This window comes from Cyprinus carpio, chromosome B13 (assembly GCF_018340385.1).
Source record: "Cyprinus carpio isolate SPL01 chromosome B13, ASM1834038v1, whole genome shotgun sequence".
Lineage (NCBI taxonomy): Eukaryota > Metazoa > Chordata > Actinopteri > Cypriniformes > Cyprinidae > Cyprinus > Cyprinus carpio.
In genome coordinates, this window is record NC_056609.1 from 21,376,037 (window position 1) to 21,399,140 (window position 23,104).

General features: G+C 35.6%; 1 protein-coding gene across 2 annotated transcripts in view; it reads left to right on the forward strand.

Annotated features, from left to right (window-relative positions):
* The first annotated feature begins 7,291 nt into the window (after positions 1-7,291).
* Positions 7,292-23,104, forward strand: part of LOC109055470 (protein jagged-2-like) — a 36,841-nt gene continuing 21,028 nt past the window's right edge. Inside the window, exons 1-3 of one of the 2 annotated variants that reach the window (XM_042737276.1) lie at positions 7,292-7,590; positions 8,083-8,403; positions 18,805-18,865. In XM_042737276.1, coding sequence (XP_042593210.1) covers positions 7,528-7,590; positions 8,083-8,403; positions 18,805-18,865 — 445 coding nt within the window. In that variant the 5' untranslated portion in view covers positions 7,292-7,527. The remainder of the gene's footprint in view (positions 7,591-8,082; positions 8,404-18,804; positions 18,866-23,104) is intronic. The other variant, XM_042737277.1, reaches the window with a different exon arrangement.

Genomic DNA, 23,104 nt, shown 5'->3' on the forward strand with positions numbered 1-23,104 from the left:
TTTAATGAATGATACTGTAGTTCAGTGGATGTATGGTGAGTGTGTGTGTCTTTGATGCAGTGTTGGAGACATTCTGTCTAGCAGTGTTTAAGAGCAGTAATGCTCAGGTAAAGGCTGAATCAGCGTCATCTACCTGTCCTGTGTGTGGGCTTGTCATCTATCAGCCTAAAGAAATGCAAATGATCCCCTGCAAAGCCCTGGACAATATTAAAAAACATATTGGTTTATGTGGTTAGTTTTCGCAGCATTGTTCTGATAGTACTAAATGCAAATAATAAAATGACAGTAAGCATAATGCTTGGTTACAATGACAAATTAAGGCTTATCATCTTTTCAAAGAAAACAGAAAACACTATTTCATATTGATGTTTACTTCAAAGGATGTGCTTTAAATCAAATTATATGTTTTTTTTTATTTTTTATAAATAATCTATCACTCAACAATATGATTAATAATGATACATTATTTGGCCCAGGTTTTGTTTGCATGGTAAATAAAATGCATTTTGTAAGCCAATGCTTCTATTCTGCCTATAGATGTTAAACATGTTTTTTGGCCAACACTGTAAAAATGACTGTAAATAAAATATTATTGGAGTAGGTTATGTTTTACAAAACAAACAAACAAACAATTTCAGACTTTCTAATTAAATTTTTCATATTTAATTCAGTGTACTACTTTGTGTATTTTTTTAATTATTTGTGAAATTTACTAGCAATTTCTTATTAAAAATAGTTTCATTGTTAAAAAAAAAAATGAAATAAAAACAGTCTAAAATAGTTCAAAGTAAATCCTACACCATGAATATGTGAAATTTCAATATTCTATATAAATATTTTAAATTAATGTCCAATGGGAAATTTGAGTCTTAAAATAAAAACTAGAGACAAATAGCCTATTAAGCAGTCACAGTGTTTTTAAAAAAGTGTGATTAAAGCAAGGCACATCATATTATATTTTCCGGATGAATGGTGAATTATATCATAACATCGATATGTTTTCCAGTATACACTAAATGAAAGTGTGTGGACTCCTTACACCACACCCATTCGTGCTTATTGAAAATTTTCATTCAAAACCATCATCCTGAAACCATCATTTTGCTGCTATAACAGCTTCCTCACTTCTGGGAAGGCTTTTCACTGCATGTCAGAACACAGCTGTGGGTTTGCTAGCATTCAAACACGAGAGCATCAGGGAGATTAGGTGGTGATGTTGGGTGATGAGTCCAGGATCACACTATTCACAGGGATTCAGGTCAAAGCTTTAAAAGGTTCTTCCATGCCAGAATCTTTAAATAATTTCTTTATGGATTCTGCTTGGAGCACAGAAGAAATTGACCCTCCAGATGTGTTAGCAAGGTACCAGGTTATTTCAATCATGACATCACAGTGTTCTTTTGGCATGATGCAACTAAGCTGCCACATTTTAAGTTTATATGAGAACAATCAGAAAATGATCAATCACAGACCGGCATGTTTATCTTCCAAGAGACACGATGCTCACAGGAGCTTCTGAAATACAAACCACCGTGAATCTGAGCAGCAACAAAGATCTGTGGCATCAAAGACATTCAGATCAGGCACTTTAAACTCTTAACTGTCAACAAAGTTGACTCCATATAGAACCAAATCCAGAACTTGGAGTTGTGATGTCACAAAGAGCCCTCGGAGAACTCTGGAGTGTTCTGTGCTTACAGTAAACAATGATAAGAGCCATTCTCATCTTCTCTTGTTTGACTAGAGTTTTCCTCTCTTCTGTTCTGCTTTGATTGATAAGATCTGCCCAGGCATTACTTTTGGCATTAGGACAATTGTGAGTGTGCACTTTGTAGTCTTCTTGACATGTAGAGGCCAGGCTTTCCTCCTCTTTGACGCTCTCTTTCTCATCTTCCAAGGAAAAAATACTAGAATCATGCACATGAAAGGATTATTGCCCCACATATAAAGATATGCCCTCCAACATCATGTCAAGGTTCAGGAATTAGTATCATTCATGCAAAAACTTGGAATGTGATTTGGCATGGGATTGTACAGGCTGAGATTTACCGTGGAAGAGGGAGAGTGATATAACCTTGACTCCGTGTGTGTTTTCCTGTGCTGCTAAACCGAGCTGTGAAGTGTTTGGAACAGAATGGAATGTCTGTGGAATTCCCCTCAATTCCCCCACATCGTGGAGTAGGCCTACCTTTGACAGATTTGCTACAGTGAAGTCTCTCAGTGAGTTTTCTCCTCACTTTTTTTCTCTCATTCTCTTCTATCGCAGGAAATGTTACCTCATACAGAAAAATACCTCTATGTGTGAAACACAATTGCACAGGATCTTTCCCTGCCCAAGAACATTTCCAACAGTTCTCTTGTTCCTGTTGAAAAAACATGAGAACACAGAGGAGTGTGCAAGAAGTCATTAAAGAAAATCTTAACATGTCTTAACAAGAGAGAAAAACATGTTCAAGCATCAGATAATAAGTGAAAGTGGATACCTTTGAATAACACGGTAAGGCTAAAGAGGAACTTAATTCGGTATAAGGTTCTCTGGAAAAATGAGTATTTATTAAGATTAGTTAAGTTAAGCTATTTTATATGAGTAAGACAAAAATCACTGATATTTGAACCAACAGCAACATTTAAAATATGATATTGCAACACTTTTCAGCTTACTGGTATGAGTTCATATACAGTCTCATTCATAGCTACTTTTTTGTACAATCTGACAATTAGGTTTAGGGGTGGACCATCATGCTTTTCCTTAGGGTAAACATTGTACACATGCACATGAAATCACATATGAGATTAATTTGGATGTACATTGTCTATTTTTCAAGAGAAACCAAAGCAGAATCGGCATCTAGAGCAACACGTAGCATAAAGAATGAGTCAGCATTTTAAACTAATCATTTGAGTGAATAATTTAATGACTCAATCAAAGAACAGCCACTTTGTTCTTTACTAAATAAATCTAGCTGCATCTAAAATCAGTAGTAGGTATCTAATCCGGGTACTTTTCGACTGCTGTTTTTCAAACACTATGAATTCGGACAGTGTTCTTTTTTCACATGGACTAATATATAGTATGGAAGTAGGCATATTTTGACACAGCGTCTGTGTTTTTTCACAAACTGCCTGATTGAATAATTGAATATCTTGTTTCATTCTTGAATGAATCAGAATTTTGAACAAATTTATTAAATAAATGATTCAAGGACAAAAAAGTCACTAGACACCACTTACTGGCAATGTAACCTGCAGAAAGAGAAAGAGGCAAACAGATATTTAAAGACATGTGAATTTAATGTGTTTTTAGCATTTTAATTTAGATGTAAGCTATATTATTTTAATACGTTGATAATAATTGATTAAGTCATCCTCCGACCCTCTTGGAAGTTTGATTAGCTCCCTAGTGGATGAAATCTTCACCACTAATGCACAGACCTTCTGTTTTGTATGTGCCAACACAGACTGGCAGAGCGATAAAAACAGTGAAAAGTCCTAGTCAAATTGAAGGAATGCTTTATGTATATAATATATTAAACAAACACACATTAGAGAATATTCTCATGTGTAGAAGGTCACAGTCACACACAAGGGATCCTTAGGGATTTCTCTGAGAAACACATAATCCACGCTAAACCAGCCCTGCCTATCTCCTTCTATTCAGCACTGTATATAAGCAACACAATGTCTCATTGTGTGTGCGTGTGTGTGTGTATACTCCTCCCTCTCTTACAGAACACTAATGCAATGAATGATTGGCACAGCTGACTGAGCTGATAACAGCTCCATCCTCTACATACCCACCCACTGCTAGGCACGCACATACCCGCCTGAGGTTAACCCTCATGGGCCGCAGACCATGGCATCTTTTCCCAGAAGACTGGATCAAAACCACAGCTGGGCTTCAAAAACTGGCCTATGTGCCGTGGTGGGGTCACATATCTGTCTAATTACCAGTGGTTTACAGTCTCAGGGTGGATATGTGAGAAAAAAAACATGTTTTTTTATTTTAATTCATTTTGACTAATTCAGCTACTGGAGTAAGTATGGTACTGGACTACTTGTTTGTCCCAACAAATATGCTGGAATTTTGTTTGGTGCAGTGGTGCAAATAGTCACAGAAATAACCATCAAAATAAAATTAGGTTAATATGCTTGCAAGCTGTATCAAAGTTTATTAGTATATTATTTGCCAGTTTGAACTTCGGTAAAGATATACAGTATTTCTATGATACTTCCGTAATGATACTTAAGCTCTTTTTTAAAAGGATATTTTGACTTTCTTTCTTCAGTTGAATACAAAATGTGGAACAAAGCTCCAGACAAGTGGTCGGGGACAAGGGGCTGTCAAGCTCCAAAAAGGATAAAAAAAAAATCATGTTTTGTGTATGACATTGATAAGCTACACTGTGTGCTAATTAAAGTTGTGCTTATTTTAACTTTACACTGCAGTCATAAGCGAATTGTGGCACAACACATTCATCTGAGAAAGCAGCACAGTGGAACCCAAAAATGCGGTATTTGTGAACCAGCCATATATGGTTTTGAAAGACATAAGACAAATATTTTCTATGAGTGTGCACAAAATTTAGATTAAGTACAAGATACGTCCTGCTTTTTCTATGAGAGCGTACCACACAGCTGTGAACAAAAATATAATTTAAAACTCAAAGAGTAAGCAAAGGGATCTACACAGTTGCAGTCACCCTTTTTAGGAACAAAAGTCAGTTTTCAGATATCAGTCAGAACAGGGCAAGCTGAGGTGAGCTGTAAGCTGGCTCTTCAAAAGATGACATATCCAGGTCTACTCATTGACATGTCACACCCCTTCAGTGACCCTAAAAGAGGTGTAGAGTGCACACACTGAGGGAATCTGCATTAGCTGTAATTGAAGTCTGACTTGAAGTCAGAGGTTAAGCACTCTCACACTCCATCACTGACATTTATAAACCTGAGACAGAATTTCACACCTTCCAATGACACATCTGCTCGCTGCACTTCTGTTTCTCTTTGCTTCTTCAAGTGGAAGGAGAGATAATGAGATGAAGACAGAGTGAATGCATTTATGGTGGTAATAGATATGGGCACTTATAGGGATAGTTCACCCAAAAATGAAAATTTGATGTTTATCTGCTTACCCCCAGGGCATCCAAGATGTAGGTGACTTTGTTTCTTCAGTAGAACACAAACAAAGATTTTTAACTCCATCCATTGCAGTCTGTCAGTCATATAATGTAAATGAATGGGAATCATGGCTTTGAGTGTCAAAAAAACATACACAAACAAAACCAAATTAAACCCTGCGGCTCATGATGATACACTGATGTGTAAAGACACGAAATGATCGTTTTGTGCAAGAAACTGAACAGTATTTATATTGTTTTTTTACCTCTGATTCACTGCAATGTCTGAACTGTCCTGAGCGCGTTTGCGTCTTTTTCTTCATCCGGCATGTGACATGTCTTCTTCTTGCTTTACGGCAGATTGTAGACTTATAAGTGCATTACCGCCACCTATATTTCAAATGGACAATTAACAATCTATCTACACTGTCAATTAGGAGTGTCAATGTCAAGGAGTGTTAATTTGGTTTTGTTTGTGTATGTTTTATCATTTTAGGAATGATATAAGGCCATTTACTTCCTAAAAAAGTATGAACTGTCAATCCGATGGCAGAAGATGTGGTAAATTGTGTACAGCAGGTTTCTCAGCATTTTATGTAAGTTAAAGGCCTTCAAAATTAAGATCAAATAAGATACTAGGCTTTTAAGGGTCACTGCATATATAAATGTTATTTCATATGTGAGCAATCTCTTATGTTAACAGACAGCTGTAATCTTTTATCTTATCCTGCAACCAAACAAATCAATCAACAACACTGTATCAAAACTACAATTGCATTTTTGACTACAGGCCAAACCTCAGCTGTTATAATAGAGCTACAATGGCGACAATGACAACAACAATACTTCAATTAGTCATACCCTTAAATAGCGTGTGCTTCTGTGGTGTAGATATTATTCCATGTGCAAAATATTTCCAAGTTTACCACCCCCTCTCTAATCTGTACATGTTGTATGAGCTCAACAGAATGCAGGTGACTTTCTTTCTGTCACATCCTCAGAGTGCAGTGAGCATTGTTAACATCTAATTCCTCTGCATGCAGCTCTCAGGCTGACTTCCTCTCTTTATTCTGGCTATGGACATCCACTAGAGGAATGCAGGATGGAGTCTGACGGCTAGATTAGGACTATAGCGTCACCCATTTCCTAATGAATGAGAGAGCGAGAGTAGAGACAGACGTAGAAAGACATTAACAAAAAGCAGGACGTGATACAGCTGGTTTAGTCTATTATTAACAAACTCTTTTAGTTCTACTAGTTCAGGTCTGGAATCATGGCTGAGGGGTGGGAAACCTTTGACCACACACACAAAAAAAACATTCCCACGCTGTTTTATGAGGCACAATAATGCCTTCAAATTATAAAGAGATGTGAGAGTGATATGGACTTAATGTAAACACACACAAACAGACATGTTTGGTTTTTACTATATTCATGAGAACATCTTAAAAACATGATTAGTCTGTTTTATGACGATTTCAAAATTGTGATGATCACTTCAAAAGTCTTTGCAAGTTGTTCAGCATGTAACCTATTTGTCAGGGAATTTTTCAAAAATAACCCTTTTTGGATTATGTTGAACTAAAAACATCAACAACTAAAAAACAAACAAAATAAATAAATAAATAAATAAATAAGCATACAAAAAGCCAGGACTAAACGAGGCCAACGAGTGAACAGCAGTCTTTTTATTGAAGTTTTCAGGAGGAAACCTGATAATACAGTAGCCTACCTTTAACTCAAATACGCCAGTAGCTAATCGATCACTAGAGGGCGCTCTGTATCTGTTACCCACAATCATTCACCCGTGCCTTGACATGAGTTTAGATTTGGATTGTGAAAGAGTACAAACAGGGTAAAATGAATTAAAAACAAACAACAACAACAACAACAACAACAAAAAACCTTACTGTGTAATAATCGTTTACAGATTACATACTTCTACCAGTAATTATAAAACCATTCAATTGTCAAATGTTTTAGAATCGAAACTTTTTTCTGTGGTGAAAAATTCTAATTCTTAAATAAGAACAGTTTTTGTCGTCTTTTTAAATCTTTTTCCTTTATTCTACAAACTAAGTCAATAAGCCTATGAGATCTATAATTTATAGGAAGGCCCCGCCCTCTGACTATGCGATTGGCTGACGCAGACGTTCTACTACAACTGATGGCTTGCCAATGGTTTATTGAACTGTCAATCAAGCCCGTTCAGACGCAGTAGCTAGTAGTTGACTGATATAGTGAGAGCAGCGCGCTGTAGGAGCGAGTGGATGTATGTGTGTGACTTTCATCTCATCTTCTGGACGTCTTGCGGAGAAAGGAATCCCTTTGAATGGCTGGATTTTTGTGGATAATGATGCATATATGTGTTTTCTTTTTTTAATCATGTCGTATTAACTTCATAGGAGTCATGCATAACTATTTTGGAGCTTGTTTCTCAGTAGTGTTCTTAATTTTGACGTTTTGGACTGAGGTGAGTTAAACTTCCTTATGCCTTTTTAAGTCCACCCTTTTCTTCACTGGTTGTAGAAAAAAAATAAAAACATTTACACTAAAACTCAAACTCATTAATTGTTGTCAAATTAGATTTGGGGATTCTTCTCCTAATAGAATTATCCTGCTGTCAGTGGAATCATGTGATCCTTAAACTTTAAAGGCGTTTTAAAACCAGTCCGCGTGCACTGTAATGCATTTACATCGAAACTAAGTGCCTATTTCATTATTGCACAAACATTTTTATTCATATTTGATGCGTGTGCATTTGATTGGTATGTTTGCTATACCTGTACAACTATGAGATCACTCCTTTAACACAAATGTAAGTCAGTGCGCTGTATCCGCTATATTGTGTTCTGCTGCATGTTCTGTCTTGTATTTTAATGGGAGCAAGACAAATTATTCCGTGCATACTTACAAAGCCAAACTGTTTGCATTTCACATTTTAGCTGCTGTTTGTTATTTTTAGGTGTGCCAGTCGTCGGGTTATTTGGAGCTCCAGTTGATCAGCGTGGAGAATGACAGGGGTGAGCTCGCGAGTGGAAACTGCTGTGACGGCGCACGGAGCGCGCAAAACGGTTTGTGCGACCAGGACGAATGTGACACGTACTTGAGAGTGTGTCTAAAGGAATACCAAGTGGAGGTCACCACTTCTGGCTTTTGTACGTACGGCACTGGAAGCTCGAGCGTGATCGGAGGGAATACGTTTCAGTTGAAAGGATTCAATGGAAACCCAAACAAGGCCAATGACCTCGGGACCGTTATCATCCCCTTTCAGTTCGCCTGGCCGGTAGGTGTTCACCGATACCTCTTTCATCAGTCCTTCAACAACAAACAAACAAACACCCTTTGTGTGAGCATTTTCTATATAGTTATATTTATATAGGCTACATTGTGGGAAAAAAACAACAACTTGTAACTTTGATTTTACTTTTAAAAAAGAATAAGAAAGCAAGTAGCTAAACTTAAGGTTGTACATTTTGTACAGTATAAATGTGTTTATCTTAACCATATAGTCTAGCTTTTCCTATACTAGCTTTACAATTGAAAACTTATTATGCTAGTTATATGCCCATATGACATTTGAGAAGGATCAAATCAAAGCCCCGCTTATGTTAACGATTTCTTGCCGTATATCACATATTATCCAGCTTAAGGAATAATCTGTGGAAATGATTATCTGGTCTAAGATTATTATTAATTATAAGGCTATAATCCAAACTGGTTGATATTTCCACGTTAAGCCAGCCTGACCACTTTAAGATTGGTTTGTTGTCGGCCCAAGATGGTCTGCTAGCTTGCACCAGCTAACGACCAGTTTAGACCAGCTAGAAACCACCTTGTTCCAAAACTTGTTTGCAGCAGATAGTCAAGACGCACAAGTGAACACACAGCTACTTGGTCTTAACAACAACAACTGGTAGCCTACGTTTTAAACACTCATTGCAAAGCAAACGTTTGACTCGGTGGAAAGAGGAGAGCTCGGTGTCACGGTGGTCACTGGCGTTAATCGTAGAGATGATGAGTAGAGCATCTCCGGTTACGGCGCGCGTTTGGCTGCGCGAGCGGCGGCTGGTGCGTGTCTCTCGCGCGCAACGAAGTGTACAGTTACACGCGTAACTGATGGTGTCGTATTTATAGGACGTAGTGTGTTTTACTTCATGGCATGCGGACGGGGCTGCAAGAAGTCCATGTATTGCGGAGTTTAAAAGGAAGACAATCAATAAATAGATATTCATCCATCTCAGACTTTAAAAGCCTTATATATATATATATATATATATATATATATGATATATATATATATATATATATATATACTATATTAAAATAGAAAGCAGATTTTTTTTTTTTTTAAATAGCCTAGATCTTTTATAGTATTGGCATTAGAAGCTGGCATGGTGTTAAAACAATCAACCAACTAACATATCTATCCATCCAGTCTGAATCAATCAATCAATCAATCAATCAATCAATCAATCAGTCTATCTATCTATCTATCTATCTATCTATCTATCTATCTATCTATCTATCTATCTATCTATCTATCTATCTATCTATCTATCATGTTAATCTAGCTGAAAAGTGGCAAAAACCAGCCATGTGAAAAGGCTGGTTTAAGTTTCTTCTTATTTTTTTCAGCAGCGAGTCTACCACATTTACAACAAAATAGTTGCTACAGTTGATGTTACTGTAGTAAGGAATTATTAATGAATATGTCACTTTCTCAGCAAATCAACTCTGAGCATGTTAACAAATTTTTCTTAGTGAAAGAATCTTAATATACGGTCATTAGTGAAGGGCAATACTCGCATGAGCTCACAGGAATGCTGTTTTGGGCAAAAATGAGATTCCTTTTTTTTTTTTTTTTTTAAAGAAAGGCACGATTTACACAAGACAGAGTTTTTGACTAGAGATGGCATGCTCATGGAGTTATATCACAACCAGAGAGATAGAGAAGAGAAAGAGAGAGGCAGTGGGAGTTGTCTACATGATCATGTTTCCGATAGCAGCATTGTCGCTAAATAGACCAGAACAGATAGTTTGTAAGATAGCGTAAGGCACAATACTGTGGGTAAAACATTTAACTCAAACCACACAGCGCTTACCTCAGTGTGAGTTTGTTGTTGTTTTCTTAAACCTGCTAAATACGTGTTGTAAGTAGTGAAAAATGCTGAATCACTGCGTTTGAGTCTTGTTTGCTTCCAGATTTTGGCCGTACTGCCTGTGTTCTTCTGTTGTGTACACGTCTTTTAAAGTGGCTTTGTTTTAAACACACAGTAATTGCTCAATTGAAGATAAAATCATGTACACAGTAATGAAACGCTTTGGGACTGTGCATGATTATTTCTATAACTCTGAGATGGTTCTTCAGCGTTTTTCTTTGGTATGTTGATCTTAGAAGAATCTGACCAAGACTGAACTTGAGACAACATACAGATTGTTCTATTAAGAGTTGGTTTCAATGGAACAAATAAAGATCATTTCCAGAATCAACCTATCTATCTATCTATCTATCTATCTATCTATCTATCTATCTATCTATCTATCTATCTATCTATCTATCTATCTATCTATCTATCTATCTATCTATCTATCTATCTATCATACCCATAGTGGTTGATTTGCTTTAGTTTCTGGTCTGCATAAGAACATTTGTGTTTTTACATGCACTGTAAAACATGGTTTCCCTATTCAATTTAGCACTGTTTCACAGGTGCAAATTCTACTTTTTGAGTTTAGTTAGGTCTAGACTGTGTCTCAGAACCGTTATCTGGTCACCTGCCTGCGAATAGATTCATAAATGCTGTTTAAACAGCTTTGCAGGTGAGTCATTGAGAACCTGGTTTCACATTCAGCTGGTGAACTTCTGAAGATTCTCCCCTGCTGTAACTCTGTTGAAGTCTGAAGTGAGATATATTTGCAGTCTTGTGGTAATACTGGTGAAGACAGCCCATAATAGGAAGGAAATCCTCCTGCTGTGATGTTTAATAGTTATTTTTGGAACTGGCAAACCACAAAAACAAACACTTGCTAATGGGAATAATCCTCCCATAATGTTCTCTGCAGCATGTGTATGTTTAATGAATGGAAATGATGGTAGACAATATACTGTTGGATAAACAATTGCTTGCATCATTGGACTTGGTGCATAATCAGTGTTATTTATCTGAACTCTGCCAAGACACTTACATCTGCTGTTGTCCATAGTTATTTAGCGAATTGGGTGTGCCAGGGGAGGAACGCAGTTTACGGAAGGTGATGTTTATGAGCCTTATAAGTCCTGCTGTGCCTGACGTCCTACAGCTGTGAGATCTTTGATACTCTTCCAGCATACCATCCTTTGTTTTTGGATAAAAATCCCATCCCACTGAGCACACACACACACACACCACAATTATTATAATTTTTTTTTTTTATTTAAGCTTTTCCAAGTAAGAGCTCAACAAGTGCATGTTGTTCTGTTTCACAATAAGTTCTCAGACTTAAACTAAACTTAAACTAAACAAAGTGATCTTTCTACAAACCAAACAGAAATATACAATAGCAGTACATCTTTACCAAAGACACACTAGCTCTTTCTAAAGCAGTCAGTGTATCTGGCTGTTTTGAGATATGACACTTAAATTACTGTATCTTTGCTCTGTCATTTCCGTCTCTGTTTTAAATCACATATATGTAGACCTGCCAAGATGCAAGGAAGATTGATTTGCATTAAAAGTTTTACTAAAAGAGAGAGGGATAACAGACAAACCTGACTCCTTCATTCTTTACAGCTAAAACTATTATGAGGGCCTGACTAGATGTTCAAACTTTATTTGATTGGCTCTAACTCTTTCCATTTATTTCTTTATTTTCAGTTCTTTCCTGTCCTCCTTTCACCCCATCCTGCTTTCTTTAAATCTTGGATGAGTGTTGGGTCTCTTGTTTCACGACTGTTTTTCTCTCCTCTTTTCTGTGAGCGTTCTGTATAGTTGGCTGCACATTAGATCACATGTGTTTGATGCAAACCCTGGACTGTGATGTTGTCTGCTAGTTACAGGAGTTATAAGAGTTGATATTTGACAATTATTAATGCAAACATGTTCCCATAGTCTTCAGAAGCTTAATGTTGGTGCAGTTGCATGTTCATGTTATTTTTCATGCAGTGAACTTAAAATGTTGACTTATTCTTGTTCTGTTATTTAGCAGAAATATTGCTTTTTATGATTATTAAATATTAAATATTTTGACTTAACCAGGGGCGTCACTAGGCCGTTTTTAAAAAAATAATTTGATTAATTAATTTGTAATCGCTTCAGTCCCCTTTAAAAACTCATTTGAAACGGCCGCAAGCTGCATCTAGTTTCGGCTCCTCCCCTGATCTGAGTCTGCATGAATTCAGCGCATTTTTCAATCCGCAGGGGCGCCGATCAGAGCGAACATCAGAGAGTACAAGGTGTGTGTGTGTGTGTGTGTGTGCATTTATTGATAGATTGCTATGATATTACATCTGCATTGGTGCAGTTCTTGTAATTGCAGTTTACAGTAATGTTACTGGACCAATACACAGTTCGGTTTCTCATCCAATACCAATACGTCTTCGCTGCGTTCACCTTCAGCCCTCATCACAGTGTGATAGTTGTTTTTTCTTCCAACAAAAATGAAGAGATTAACACCCATGAAAACGTACTTTAGAAAACGATCATAATTTATTTTAATTTACTTTTTAAAATTTAAAACATATTATTGTGTATTTTGGCATTACATTATGCAACCATGCACAGAAATGATTAAAGACACACATCATTTTCTGAAAGCACTAAAGTGCACAGAGATAGAAACATCATGTGGAGTTATTATTAAAGACACTATTAAATATAATTTTGTACTAAGTAATAATGAATCATTAGTGTATCATGATACATACTGTATATTAGAGTAAGAGGCGAGTAGAGTAAAGGGATTTGTGAATTTTTTTTTTTTTTAAGTAACTGATTTATAGAAGTGGCAAATTGATAATTCATGTTGTTATTTTTAATAAATAGAAATACATATAGAACAGATTAAACATGTTGCCAACAGACAATTACATTAATACATGTTTTGTCTATATTCTTAATGAATAATGAGCAAGTCAGTTGAGAATAGAACGTAGACAGCCTCTCACACACAATACCACTGTGTTCCCAAGATTCACTGCAGTCATTGAACCCTTATGTTGTTTTAATTGTCTGCCAATTTCCACGTACATTTCATGAGAAAAAGCAGTGGTATCGTCAAAGGATAAACATGAATGTCCTAATAATGAATCAGGAAGTCTTCATTGTAAAAAAAAAAATAAAAATCTACATTCCCAACTCAAATTTTCTAGTGACTGGTCACATCTAATTTATTTTTTTTTATTTATTTTTTTTTTTACGGTGTTGTATATGGCTCAGTCAGCTACTTCTACTCCCATATATGAAATACAGGGAATACAATGGAATAGTGGTTTACAATAAGGTTAGTAGTATACAACCCTACCCTAATATTTTTTTAATCATACCCTTATTGGGGGCTGAGCCCCCCTAAAATGAAAATCCTAGAAACGCCCCTGGACTTAACATTTAAGTCAATATATTTTCTATCATATTGCTGTTGCTATACAGTTTTGTTAGCCACTCAAGACCATTTATTACAATGATTTTACCATGTTAAAGAAATCATTGTCTTAAAGATTTTGTTAGTATTTACTCACCTTGATGTCATTCCAAAACCCAAATTACTTTTTTTGACACTTTCAAGCTCCAATATGAGAGAAAAACACAATTAAAGTAACTTAAAAGCAGTCTTTATGGAACAGACTGTATTCATTCATTCATTCATTCATTCATTCATTCATTCTCATTTTATTTTATTTTATTTTATTTTATTTTATTTTAAATTATTGTCCTAAACTGGCTAATATCACCGGAGGAGAAAATGACAAGTTATAAGAATAATGACTTTTAAGTTTTGTCCTCACGTAAAATTATATTATGCCTTAAGGTAATATGTAAAGCTATGTAAGCCTTTCACACTTTCATTTTTCTAGATATTAAAATATCACAATTAGTGTCTTGCTAACATTTTAACTAACATTTTAACACTCACACAGATGCAGACCAGCAGGTGATTACAGCAGAAAGCTGGTGTCTCAAGGCAGATTTGACACTTTTAACAAGATGTTGGACAAACAGTGAGACACCTATTGCATGTTTACAAAGGAAAAACAATAAAATAAAAAACTAAAAACTAAATGGCAGAACACAAGTGTGATGACACTTTTGGTGCAATATTCTTCCACATTCATAAGTTTATATAACAAGACTCATAAATAATAGTACAAAAATTACAGTGTTAATGTTTGTTTTTTCATGAACAGCCTTCAGTCTCTACCACTGTTACTTCTGACATTCATATTAAAGGTTTTCTTTAGAGTTTTGCATATTTACATATCTTTTGTAGTCTGTCTGCATACGCAGATCTCTAAATGTCAATGAAATGTCAGTGAATGTCATTTTGGCATTTGACAGTGCAGATTTTTGTGTGAAATATTTCTTTTAAAAAGCTTTAAAATTAACAACACAGCTTATTTTTGATAACATCAAATACACAGCTTCTTTTTGCTTTAATAAACCACCGCCTCTTTCACTGAAAAACTGCACACAATAGAATCACATTGTTAATTCTGTGCCACAGAAACCCAAGCACATGGGGTATGAAGAGACTTACACAGGTGTGATACCAGCCTGGACATATCACATTCAGCTTTTAGTTAGAACAGTTCCCGTGTAAGTGTGTTACTGTGCATTGATTTGCATTTGACCTGAATCCTTAGGGACCGGTATATTAAAATCTGGTCTGAGTGTATATGATAGTTACTGTGCACATGAGTTGTTCTCAAAATATATGTCCTCCTCAAGGCCCTCTAGGGACCGGTATATTAAAATCTGGTCTGAGTGTATATGATAAGAAAAACTATTATTCATTGCCAGTGTGTGCGTGTTCCTGTGTATCTGCTGGCATGTGTATATGTATGTGGGTGTCTTATTTCCCTCTAACTAAGGAAAGATAAAATCTTTCCTGCTCCTGCTCCTCCCTGGACTGTTAGTTGGTGTCTGATGGCTGTCTTTGGAGATTAGTAACTTTGTCTTATGCCACTGCACTGCCCAGGTGTTTACATCAGTATGCTCCTGGCACATTTAATGGGTTTAGATGTTATTCTTGATGTTCTTAAGCAGTAGGCAACCCCTAGGGGGTCTGTGGGAGAACTGCAGGGGATCCGCCAATTATTGTTTCTTGTCAAAGAAAATGTTTGTGAAAAAATAAAATATACATTGCACAAAAATACAATATCAACAACCAAACATAAGTTAAGCACAAAAATACATTGCACAAAAATACAATATCAACAACCAAACATAAGTTAAGCTAGTTTCATTGTCCTTCCCACAATGATTATTTTTAAAGCCTGTGTAAAGAAAGCATCGTAACAAAGTACTTAAATACATTATTAAAGAGATTGTTCATCCAAAAATTTAATTTCTGTCATCATTTACACACTCTTAAACTGTTTTAAACCTGTAATTTTCATTTTGGGGTTGAGTGTCCCTTTATTATGGTATAGTACTGCATACATGCAGATCATTTTATTTTGTAAGTTGATAAGGTTTTTATGTGAACAGACATTTGACAATAAAGACATTTATAATGATACAAAAGATTTCAATTTCAAATAAATGTTTTTCTATTCCTCAAAGAATCCTGACAAGAAATGTGTCAGGGTTTGCAGTATTCAGCAGTACAACTGTTTTCAACATTGGAATTAATTAGACATGGTTCTTGAGCACCAAATAAGCTTCTTAGAATCATTACTGAAGGGTGACACTAAAGTGGAGCAATTACTGGAGAAATGGCTGCTGAAAATTCAGCATTGCAGGAGTAAATATATAAGTATATTTTAAAATATATTAAAATAAAAAATATATAAAATTGTTGTATTTTACAGTATTACAGTTTTACTGTATTTTTGATCAAATAAATTATCTTAGTGAGAATAAATTGATTTAAAAAAAGTCTCCAACTCAATTTTTGAACCGTAGTGTATATCTACCATATTCATTATATTTTGCTCGTTTTTCATGACACATGCCAAAATGAGAGGGAATCATAGAGAGTAATGATCAATAAATCAAGAAGTCTGTCTTTGATAATTGGAGTTTGTTTGAGGATTTCACAAAGATGTGATGATTGCAAAAAGCTCGAGGCTTTATCGCATGAACTTTAAAATATTTTAGTAAAACAAATATCACTTGTTTTTTTTTTTTCCCCAGTTCATGACACATAAGATTTGGCTCAATAGTTTGTGTATGCCTTGCCAATTTTTTTAATCATATTTTTCTTTTTTATTTTCTTCTCTTTTAAACATACAGAAACACGTAGACAAACAATCACCCATACAACAGCAAGTGATAGACACAACAGCAATAATAAATAAAAAAGAATTGCACAAATATGTAAATAAAACCCTAAAGTTTGGGGGATTTGGGGGAGGGCTTTTTGGATGGTGATAGTATTTTGTAGTTGTCCAGCAGTTTTAATTTTTGTTTCTTCATGTACATCCTTCTACCACTGTTACTCATAACATTCGAGTTAAATATTTTCTGAAGGGTTTTGCATACATTACAGATCTGTTGTAGCCTGTCTGTTTACATACAAAAATGTACAGCATAAATGTCAATGAAATGCTGAAACATTATTAAAAACATTAACACGTTTTTTTTTTTTTTTTTTTTTTTTTTTGAGATCCATGAATTTTGTTTGAGGTTTAGTGAAGCCATGCCTGTATCAGGAGTCTTTCCTTTCTACCATTTACTGCATGCACCTACAAGTTGGAGTGGTTTGGCTTCACTGATGTTAGCGTGCTGATTCACGCTTCCAGAGAAAAGATGTGTGACTGTCAGCGCACGAAATCCATGGGCATGTTTCTCATGCCGTGCTTCCACAGTAAACCTAATCTCTGCCCAAACCAAAAAATACAACCTTTCAGCCAAACATAGACCTGCTAAAATCACCTCTTCAGAAGTGTTCCCTTGTTTCCACAGTGTTTTTTTTTTTTTGTGTGTGTGAAACTTTATATCATACATCATATAAAGCTGTTCCACTGCATTTTCTGTGCCAAAGTATAAGAAATTAATGGTGGTGTGATTTTTAACCATTTTCATTTATACAGACTGAAGCTGAAGGAAAAAACTCTTTAACTACACAGAATCTTAGTACATCTGTTGTGTGCTATCCTGTCCCAGAGATTTCATCCTAATGTTTCAGACATTTCCTGAATGTTCATCCAGCACAATGTTTGTAATCCAAAAGCACTCAGGTTCTGTCAGATTAAAGGGAAGAAACATTACTACCCCTCATTTGAGTGAAAAAACATGACCTCTCCCATCTTACAGTCAGTTCACCTCACTCCCTCTGAAGAACTGCTGGTTCAGAAACCTTTTGAAGTCATTCTGCCCATGCTGTTATTTGACTTGACTTAGCAAACCATTTTCCCATGAAATAAATGAACTAAAGAACACTGTTGAAGCACATGTCTGTGTGAAAAAAAAGTGCATGCATAAGCATCACACAATCATTTATGAATTGTTGACTGCAGAAGTGACCTGATACACGCTCCTACAAAAATCCTTGCACCATCTCATTATTCATCTGGCTTAAAACCCAGCTAATCAGTCACCAGACCGTGGGAACCAGGTTATTCACATTGCTGTTATGACTTGCATCCTGTTAAAAAGGCACGCACACATATACACACGGTATCAATATGAGGACATTAAATAGATTTCCGTTGTTTAATAATGGCAACACAATAACCCAACCCTAGTAACTGAAAAAAAAAATCCTAGATATTATACTTCATGAATACGTTTTTTTTTTCTTCAAGGATGTCACCAGATGCCCTTCTAAGTGGTTTTGTGACATTAATGTGAAAACTCTTTCAGAAAGGAAGTTTGGTTGTTTTATTTGAAACACACGAGTTTAATTTCTTCAATATATATTTATAACTTGTTTTCAGCAAGGATCCATTAAATTGATCAAAGTGACAGTATAATGTTAAAAAAATCAATTTCGAATAAATGTTATTTTGAACTTTCTATTCATCAAAGAATCCTGAAAAAAAGACAGTTTCCACTTATTAAGCAGTGTTGTTTTCAACATTGATCATTTTAAGAAAAGGTTCTTGAGCAACAAATCAGCATATTAGAATGATTTCTGAAGGGTCATTTGACTCTGAAGACTGGAGTAATGGCTGCAGTAAACAGTAAAATAGAAAGCTATTATTCAAATAAAAAGGCCTTATTTAAAATTGTAATAATATTTCTGTTTTTACAGTATTTTAAATCAAATAAATGTAGCCTTAGTGAGCATAAGAGACTACATTCTTAAACATTAAAGAAACCTTACTGACCCCAAACTTTTGAACATTATGTAATGAGAGTTTTTCTTTTATTTTGACTCTGTCGGTAAACTAATATGATTTTTATTATGTCTGTGCTTCTTGTGCCATTGTTTTTTGTTTGGTGTTCTATTGATATTTTGTGTTTGTCTTCAGCATAGACTTTGACTGTGGAAACCCACATGTCTGTGTTTATTAGCTAACCAGCTCTTTCTCTATATCTCCTAGCGAGCATACACTCTGATCGTGGAGGCTTGGGACTGGGACAACCAAACGATCCCAGACAGCAGTGAGTAATTATTTCTCAACACCTTGACACACACCACCATGCACTACTGTGTATGCTTTCTCATCAGTACCGACAATCTCTCTCTTGAGCAAGTTCACATCTACAAGTGACACAGAAAGTCAGATTTGACCTTTCACTGCATGAGAAACAAACATTCTTTTTTTAAAACTAAACATTATTTTTGGAGAACATACGAGATTTTTGGAGAACATACGTGCTTTTAAAGTTCCTCAAGCCAGTGTAGAAGGACTGGTGCATTAGCCTGTGGTTTGAGGTATGTTGTGCTTTTATGTGAAATTCTCTGTAAGTTCTGAAATTTGTTTGTTATATTTCACCCAAAAAGAAAAATTACCACATGATTTACTAACCCTCACGCCATCCTTGATGTATATGACTTTCTTCTTTCAGATGAATACAATCTAAGTTATATTCAAAAATGTCCTGGCTCTTCCAAGCTTTATAATGGCATTGAATAGTGGTCAAGATTTTGAAGCTAAATAAAGTGCATATATCTGTGTTCCTGTGGCTCAGTGGTTGAGCATTGCTTTAGCAGCGCAAAAGGTTGTGGGTTCAATTCCCAGGGAACACTTGTTAGGTAAAAAGTGTTAGCCTAAATGCACTGTAAGTCGCTTTGGATAAAAGCATCTGCTAAATGCATAAATGTAAATGTTAATCCAACATAAAAAGTGATCCACTCAGCTCTGAGGGGTTAATAAAGGCCTCCTGAAGCAAAGCCATTTATAAAATGTGTAATCTCTAGCTACTGTGAGAATGTGCTAGTCTTGTGAGAACCAAGTTTTGTTTCAAGCAAAGGAAAAGCAGTCTCTTCTTGGCTTACATCGAAATCCTCTAACATATTTCTTTACAAATCCTCGTTTTGTATTTCTAATTTGTGACCGGTGTTTTGTTTTGCTCTCTCTTTCCACGTTTCCATACATCCTAAGTCATCTGCTGGAACGCTACTGTTTAGTGAATGCAAGTACAACAGTTTATAAAGGTTACAATATGGATGTTTTTCTTACATATATGCATCGTTTCGCTTCAGAAGGGCTTTATTAACCTTTTTATGATAGATATAGGCACTTTATTTTGCTTTAAAATCTCAACAGCATTCACTGCCATTAAAAAGCTTGAAAGAGCAACTCTGCCAAGCAATATAACTCTGATTATATTTGTCTGAAAGAAGAAAGTCATATACATCTAGGATGGCTTAGGTGTGAGTAAATCATTTTAATTTTTTGGGTGAAAAAATGTCTTCCTTAGACAGATTCCTCCTGGTTTTGTATCAAAGCAAGGCTGCTTCCTTCAAGTCTTCACTCAGACAGTTGCTGTTACTTATAGTACAACAAACAAAGCAGGTGGCCGATCAGAGCGTTAAGACAGAGCTGGATGCCTGTGGTCTGACATGTCTATGAACCACAAAGGGTTACCGACAGGCCCGTGAAGAATTTGCCTGCACAGAATTCAGCAGAAAATTACACTGAATTGTGCAGAATTCTACACATCCTCCCTTACACACTTGTGTTTAAATAGTTTGTCTAAATTGGTTTACATTACAAAAAAAATACATAGTAAAGCAGAATAGGTTTAAAGCCAATACACTGTGACTGTAATTTTTTATCATTAAAAAATATGATACATGAACTGTAGTCTTGAAAAAAAAAGTTTACTATAAACACTGACAAGATAAAAACTGCATTTCTTTAATGCCAACAGTAACTGAAAATGTCTCATTGCATATAGACCAGTGTAAATGTATAACCAAAACATTTCCAAGTGCATCTTTAAACATTTCTGAGTGCATCTTTTTGGTTCATAGTTTTCAACACTGCAAAAAATTCTAATGGTATTGAAACCCAGTGTGCAGGACGTGTTAACACACTGTGTGAATATCGATATGTGTGTGAATGTGTTGTCTTATCCAGATGTGTCCTGTTTTCCTCTTCTCCTCCTGTTGTTCTCCTTTGCTCCATAATAGATGATGACTCTGACAGGAAGTACCATTAATGAAGGAATTTATGTTCTGGGAGTTAGCTCATCATTTACAATGTACACTATAAACCCTAAAAAGCTGAATACACTCAAAGAATCTCAAGTAATTAATTACCTTGAAGAAATTAAGATTAAATTTGCCATCTTGCCATCACAGGAATAAATTACATTTTAAAATATATTAAAATAGAAAATTTATTAAAAATTTCAATAATATTTCACAATATTACTGTATTTTTGATCAAATAAATGCAGCCTTGGTAACTTCTTTTGAAAAACTTAATGGTAGTTTAAACATAATAAATAAGCCAGATTCACCTAATGTGGTCTTCACAATGAGAAGATAAGTAAATGACAATTAAAATTGATTGTTTTCACTAGGAAATTCACATATTCGACTGGAAGGGAAGTTTATGTTTATGTAAACAGTAAACTGTTATTTTATTTGTTTTGGGAAAAAACAAGTTATGTGGAGATCAGTTAGTGTTTATAAAAGGAATGTTCTGAAGCTCAAGATTCCATATTTAGTGGTATTTTGTGATAGAAGTAATATTGAGAGAGAAATTTATAAACTGAATTATAGAAAAATTGCATTAAAATAAAAAAAAAAAAATCAATGGAGTTTAAATGGCACCTGGTGGCTAGTTTTGGTATAATGCCAAAACAAAATTGCATAGGAACCTAAATTTTTTATATCATCTTAAAATTCGGAACACAACTTGTTTAGACATGTTCATGGCCCTAAATGAGAAAAAGTTACAAAATCTTAAGTTGAATTGTATTTCATATACATTGAAAACAGAAATTATAACTCAAGACTGGCTCACACTACAGGATTTTTAGCCCCGATTTCCCCCTCCCGAGAATCGGAGCAAACATCTTGTCGAGCACCTCGATCGGTCCCGATGTTCGGCGTGGATTATCTGGTAATGTGAGGCATTCACCGATCGAATCTTGCACCTCCCGATCTGCTCGCACACAAATCGGGGCAGCCCCAATTAATATCAAACATGTTTGATATTTAGGATTTAAATCAGGATGATGATGGCTATATGATTACGTCAGTACTTTCACAGCCAATGCGCAAAACCGCAAAACAGCTGATGTACAGCTCCGTTGGATAGTGGAGACAGCGGAAACTGTTTCTTGACATTTTGTAGTAACACGACAGTCTGTATAATGTGTCGAAAACGCATCAAAACCATAAGGAGAAAGAGAAGCACTGGAGTAAAATCGCCTCAGTTTTGAATGCTCCGGGTGAGTGCAGAAAGCTGCTAGCACGCTAGCCACGATGTTCAAATCTTGTAGTGTGTGCATGTTTATGATTTGAGGGAAGATAATCTGCGAAGATTCTCCTAATGTGTGTGCTGCAGCCAGATTTCAAAATCGGTTAGGATTTTAAAAATCCTGTAGTGTGAGCTCGGCTTCACTTTTACCATCTGAGAGTCTGAGAAAGTTTTTTCAGTACTGAAAATAATGAAGAAAAGCTAATTTTTTCCCTTTACAGGGTAGAAAAACACCAACATATACCCAAGAAATATATTTAATTTGGGTCTGTACGGTTGCTTGAAACAACAAAAAAAATGTGGGTCAAATTGACCCGTGAACATTATGTGTGGATGTATCCTCACTTTGTATGCATGTTCATGGACCTAAATGAGAAAAAGTCACAAAATATCAAGAATAAACTCACAGGTTAACTGGTATTTCTGACAGCTCAAAAATCTAAATGGGTCAAATTGACCCAGAACATAATACAAGGGTTAATGGGGCATGGATGTTGTTTTAGCATGCAAATGGAAACTGTTTATACTCAGCGTGTCATGTTTAAAGTCCCTGGAGAGATTTTTTGTCTAAACAAAAAGTATGAGGTCATCGCCTCGTTAAGACATTAATTATAGTAGCTGCTCGTTATTTTCCACACGTCTGTGAGCTAATTATTGTCTGAGCAGCTGCAATTCTACTATTCTTCATACTACACACACACACACATACAAACAAATAAACCACCGCCAATTAGTCATAAAGCAAAGGGCTACTGACAGGACTGGCGTGAATATACACTCTCACAAATACACACAACACTAACAAGGCACTGATATGTTCACAGACACAACAGTCGGACGGTTGTCATGTGACTTTCTGAAGTTCAGCGCATGACATTCATTTGCTTCAAATGGAGACTAGATCTCAGACAGACAGACCATGAGCAAGATCTAGTCTGACTTTTTTTGAGATGATCACCCA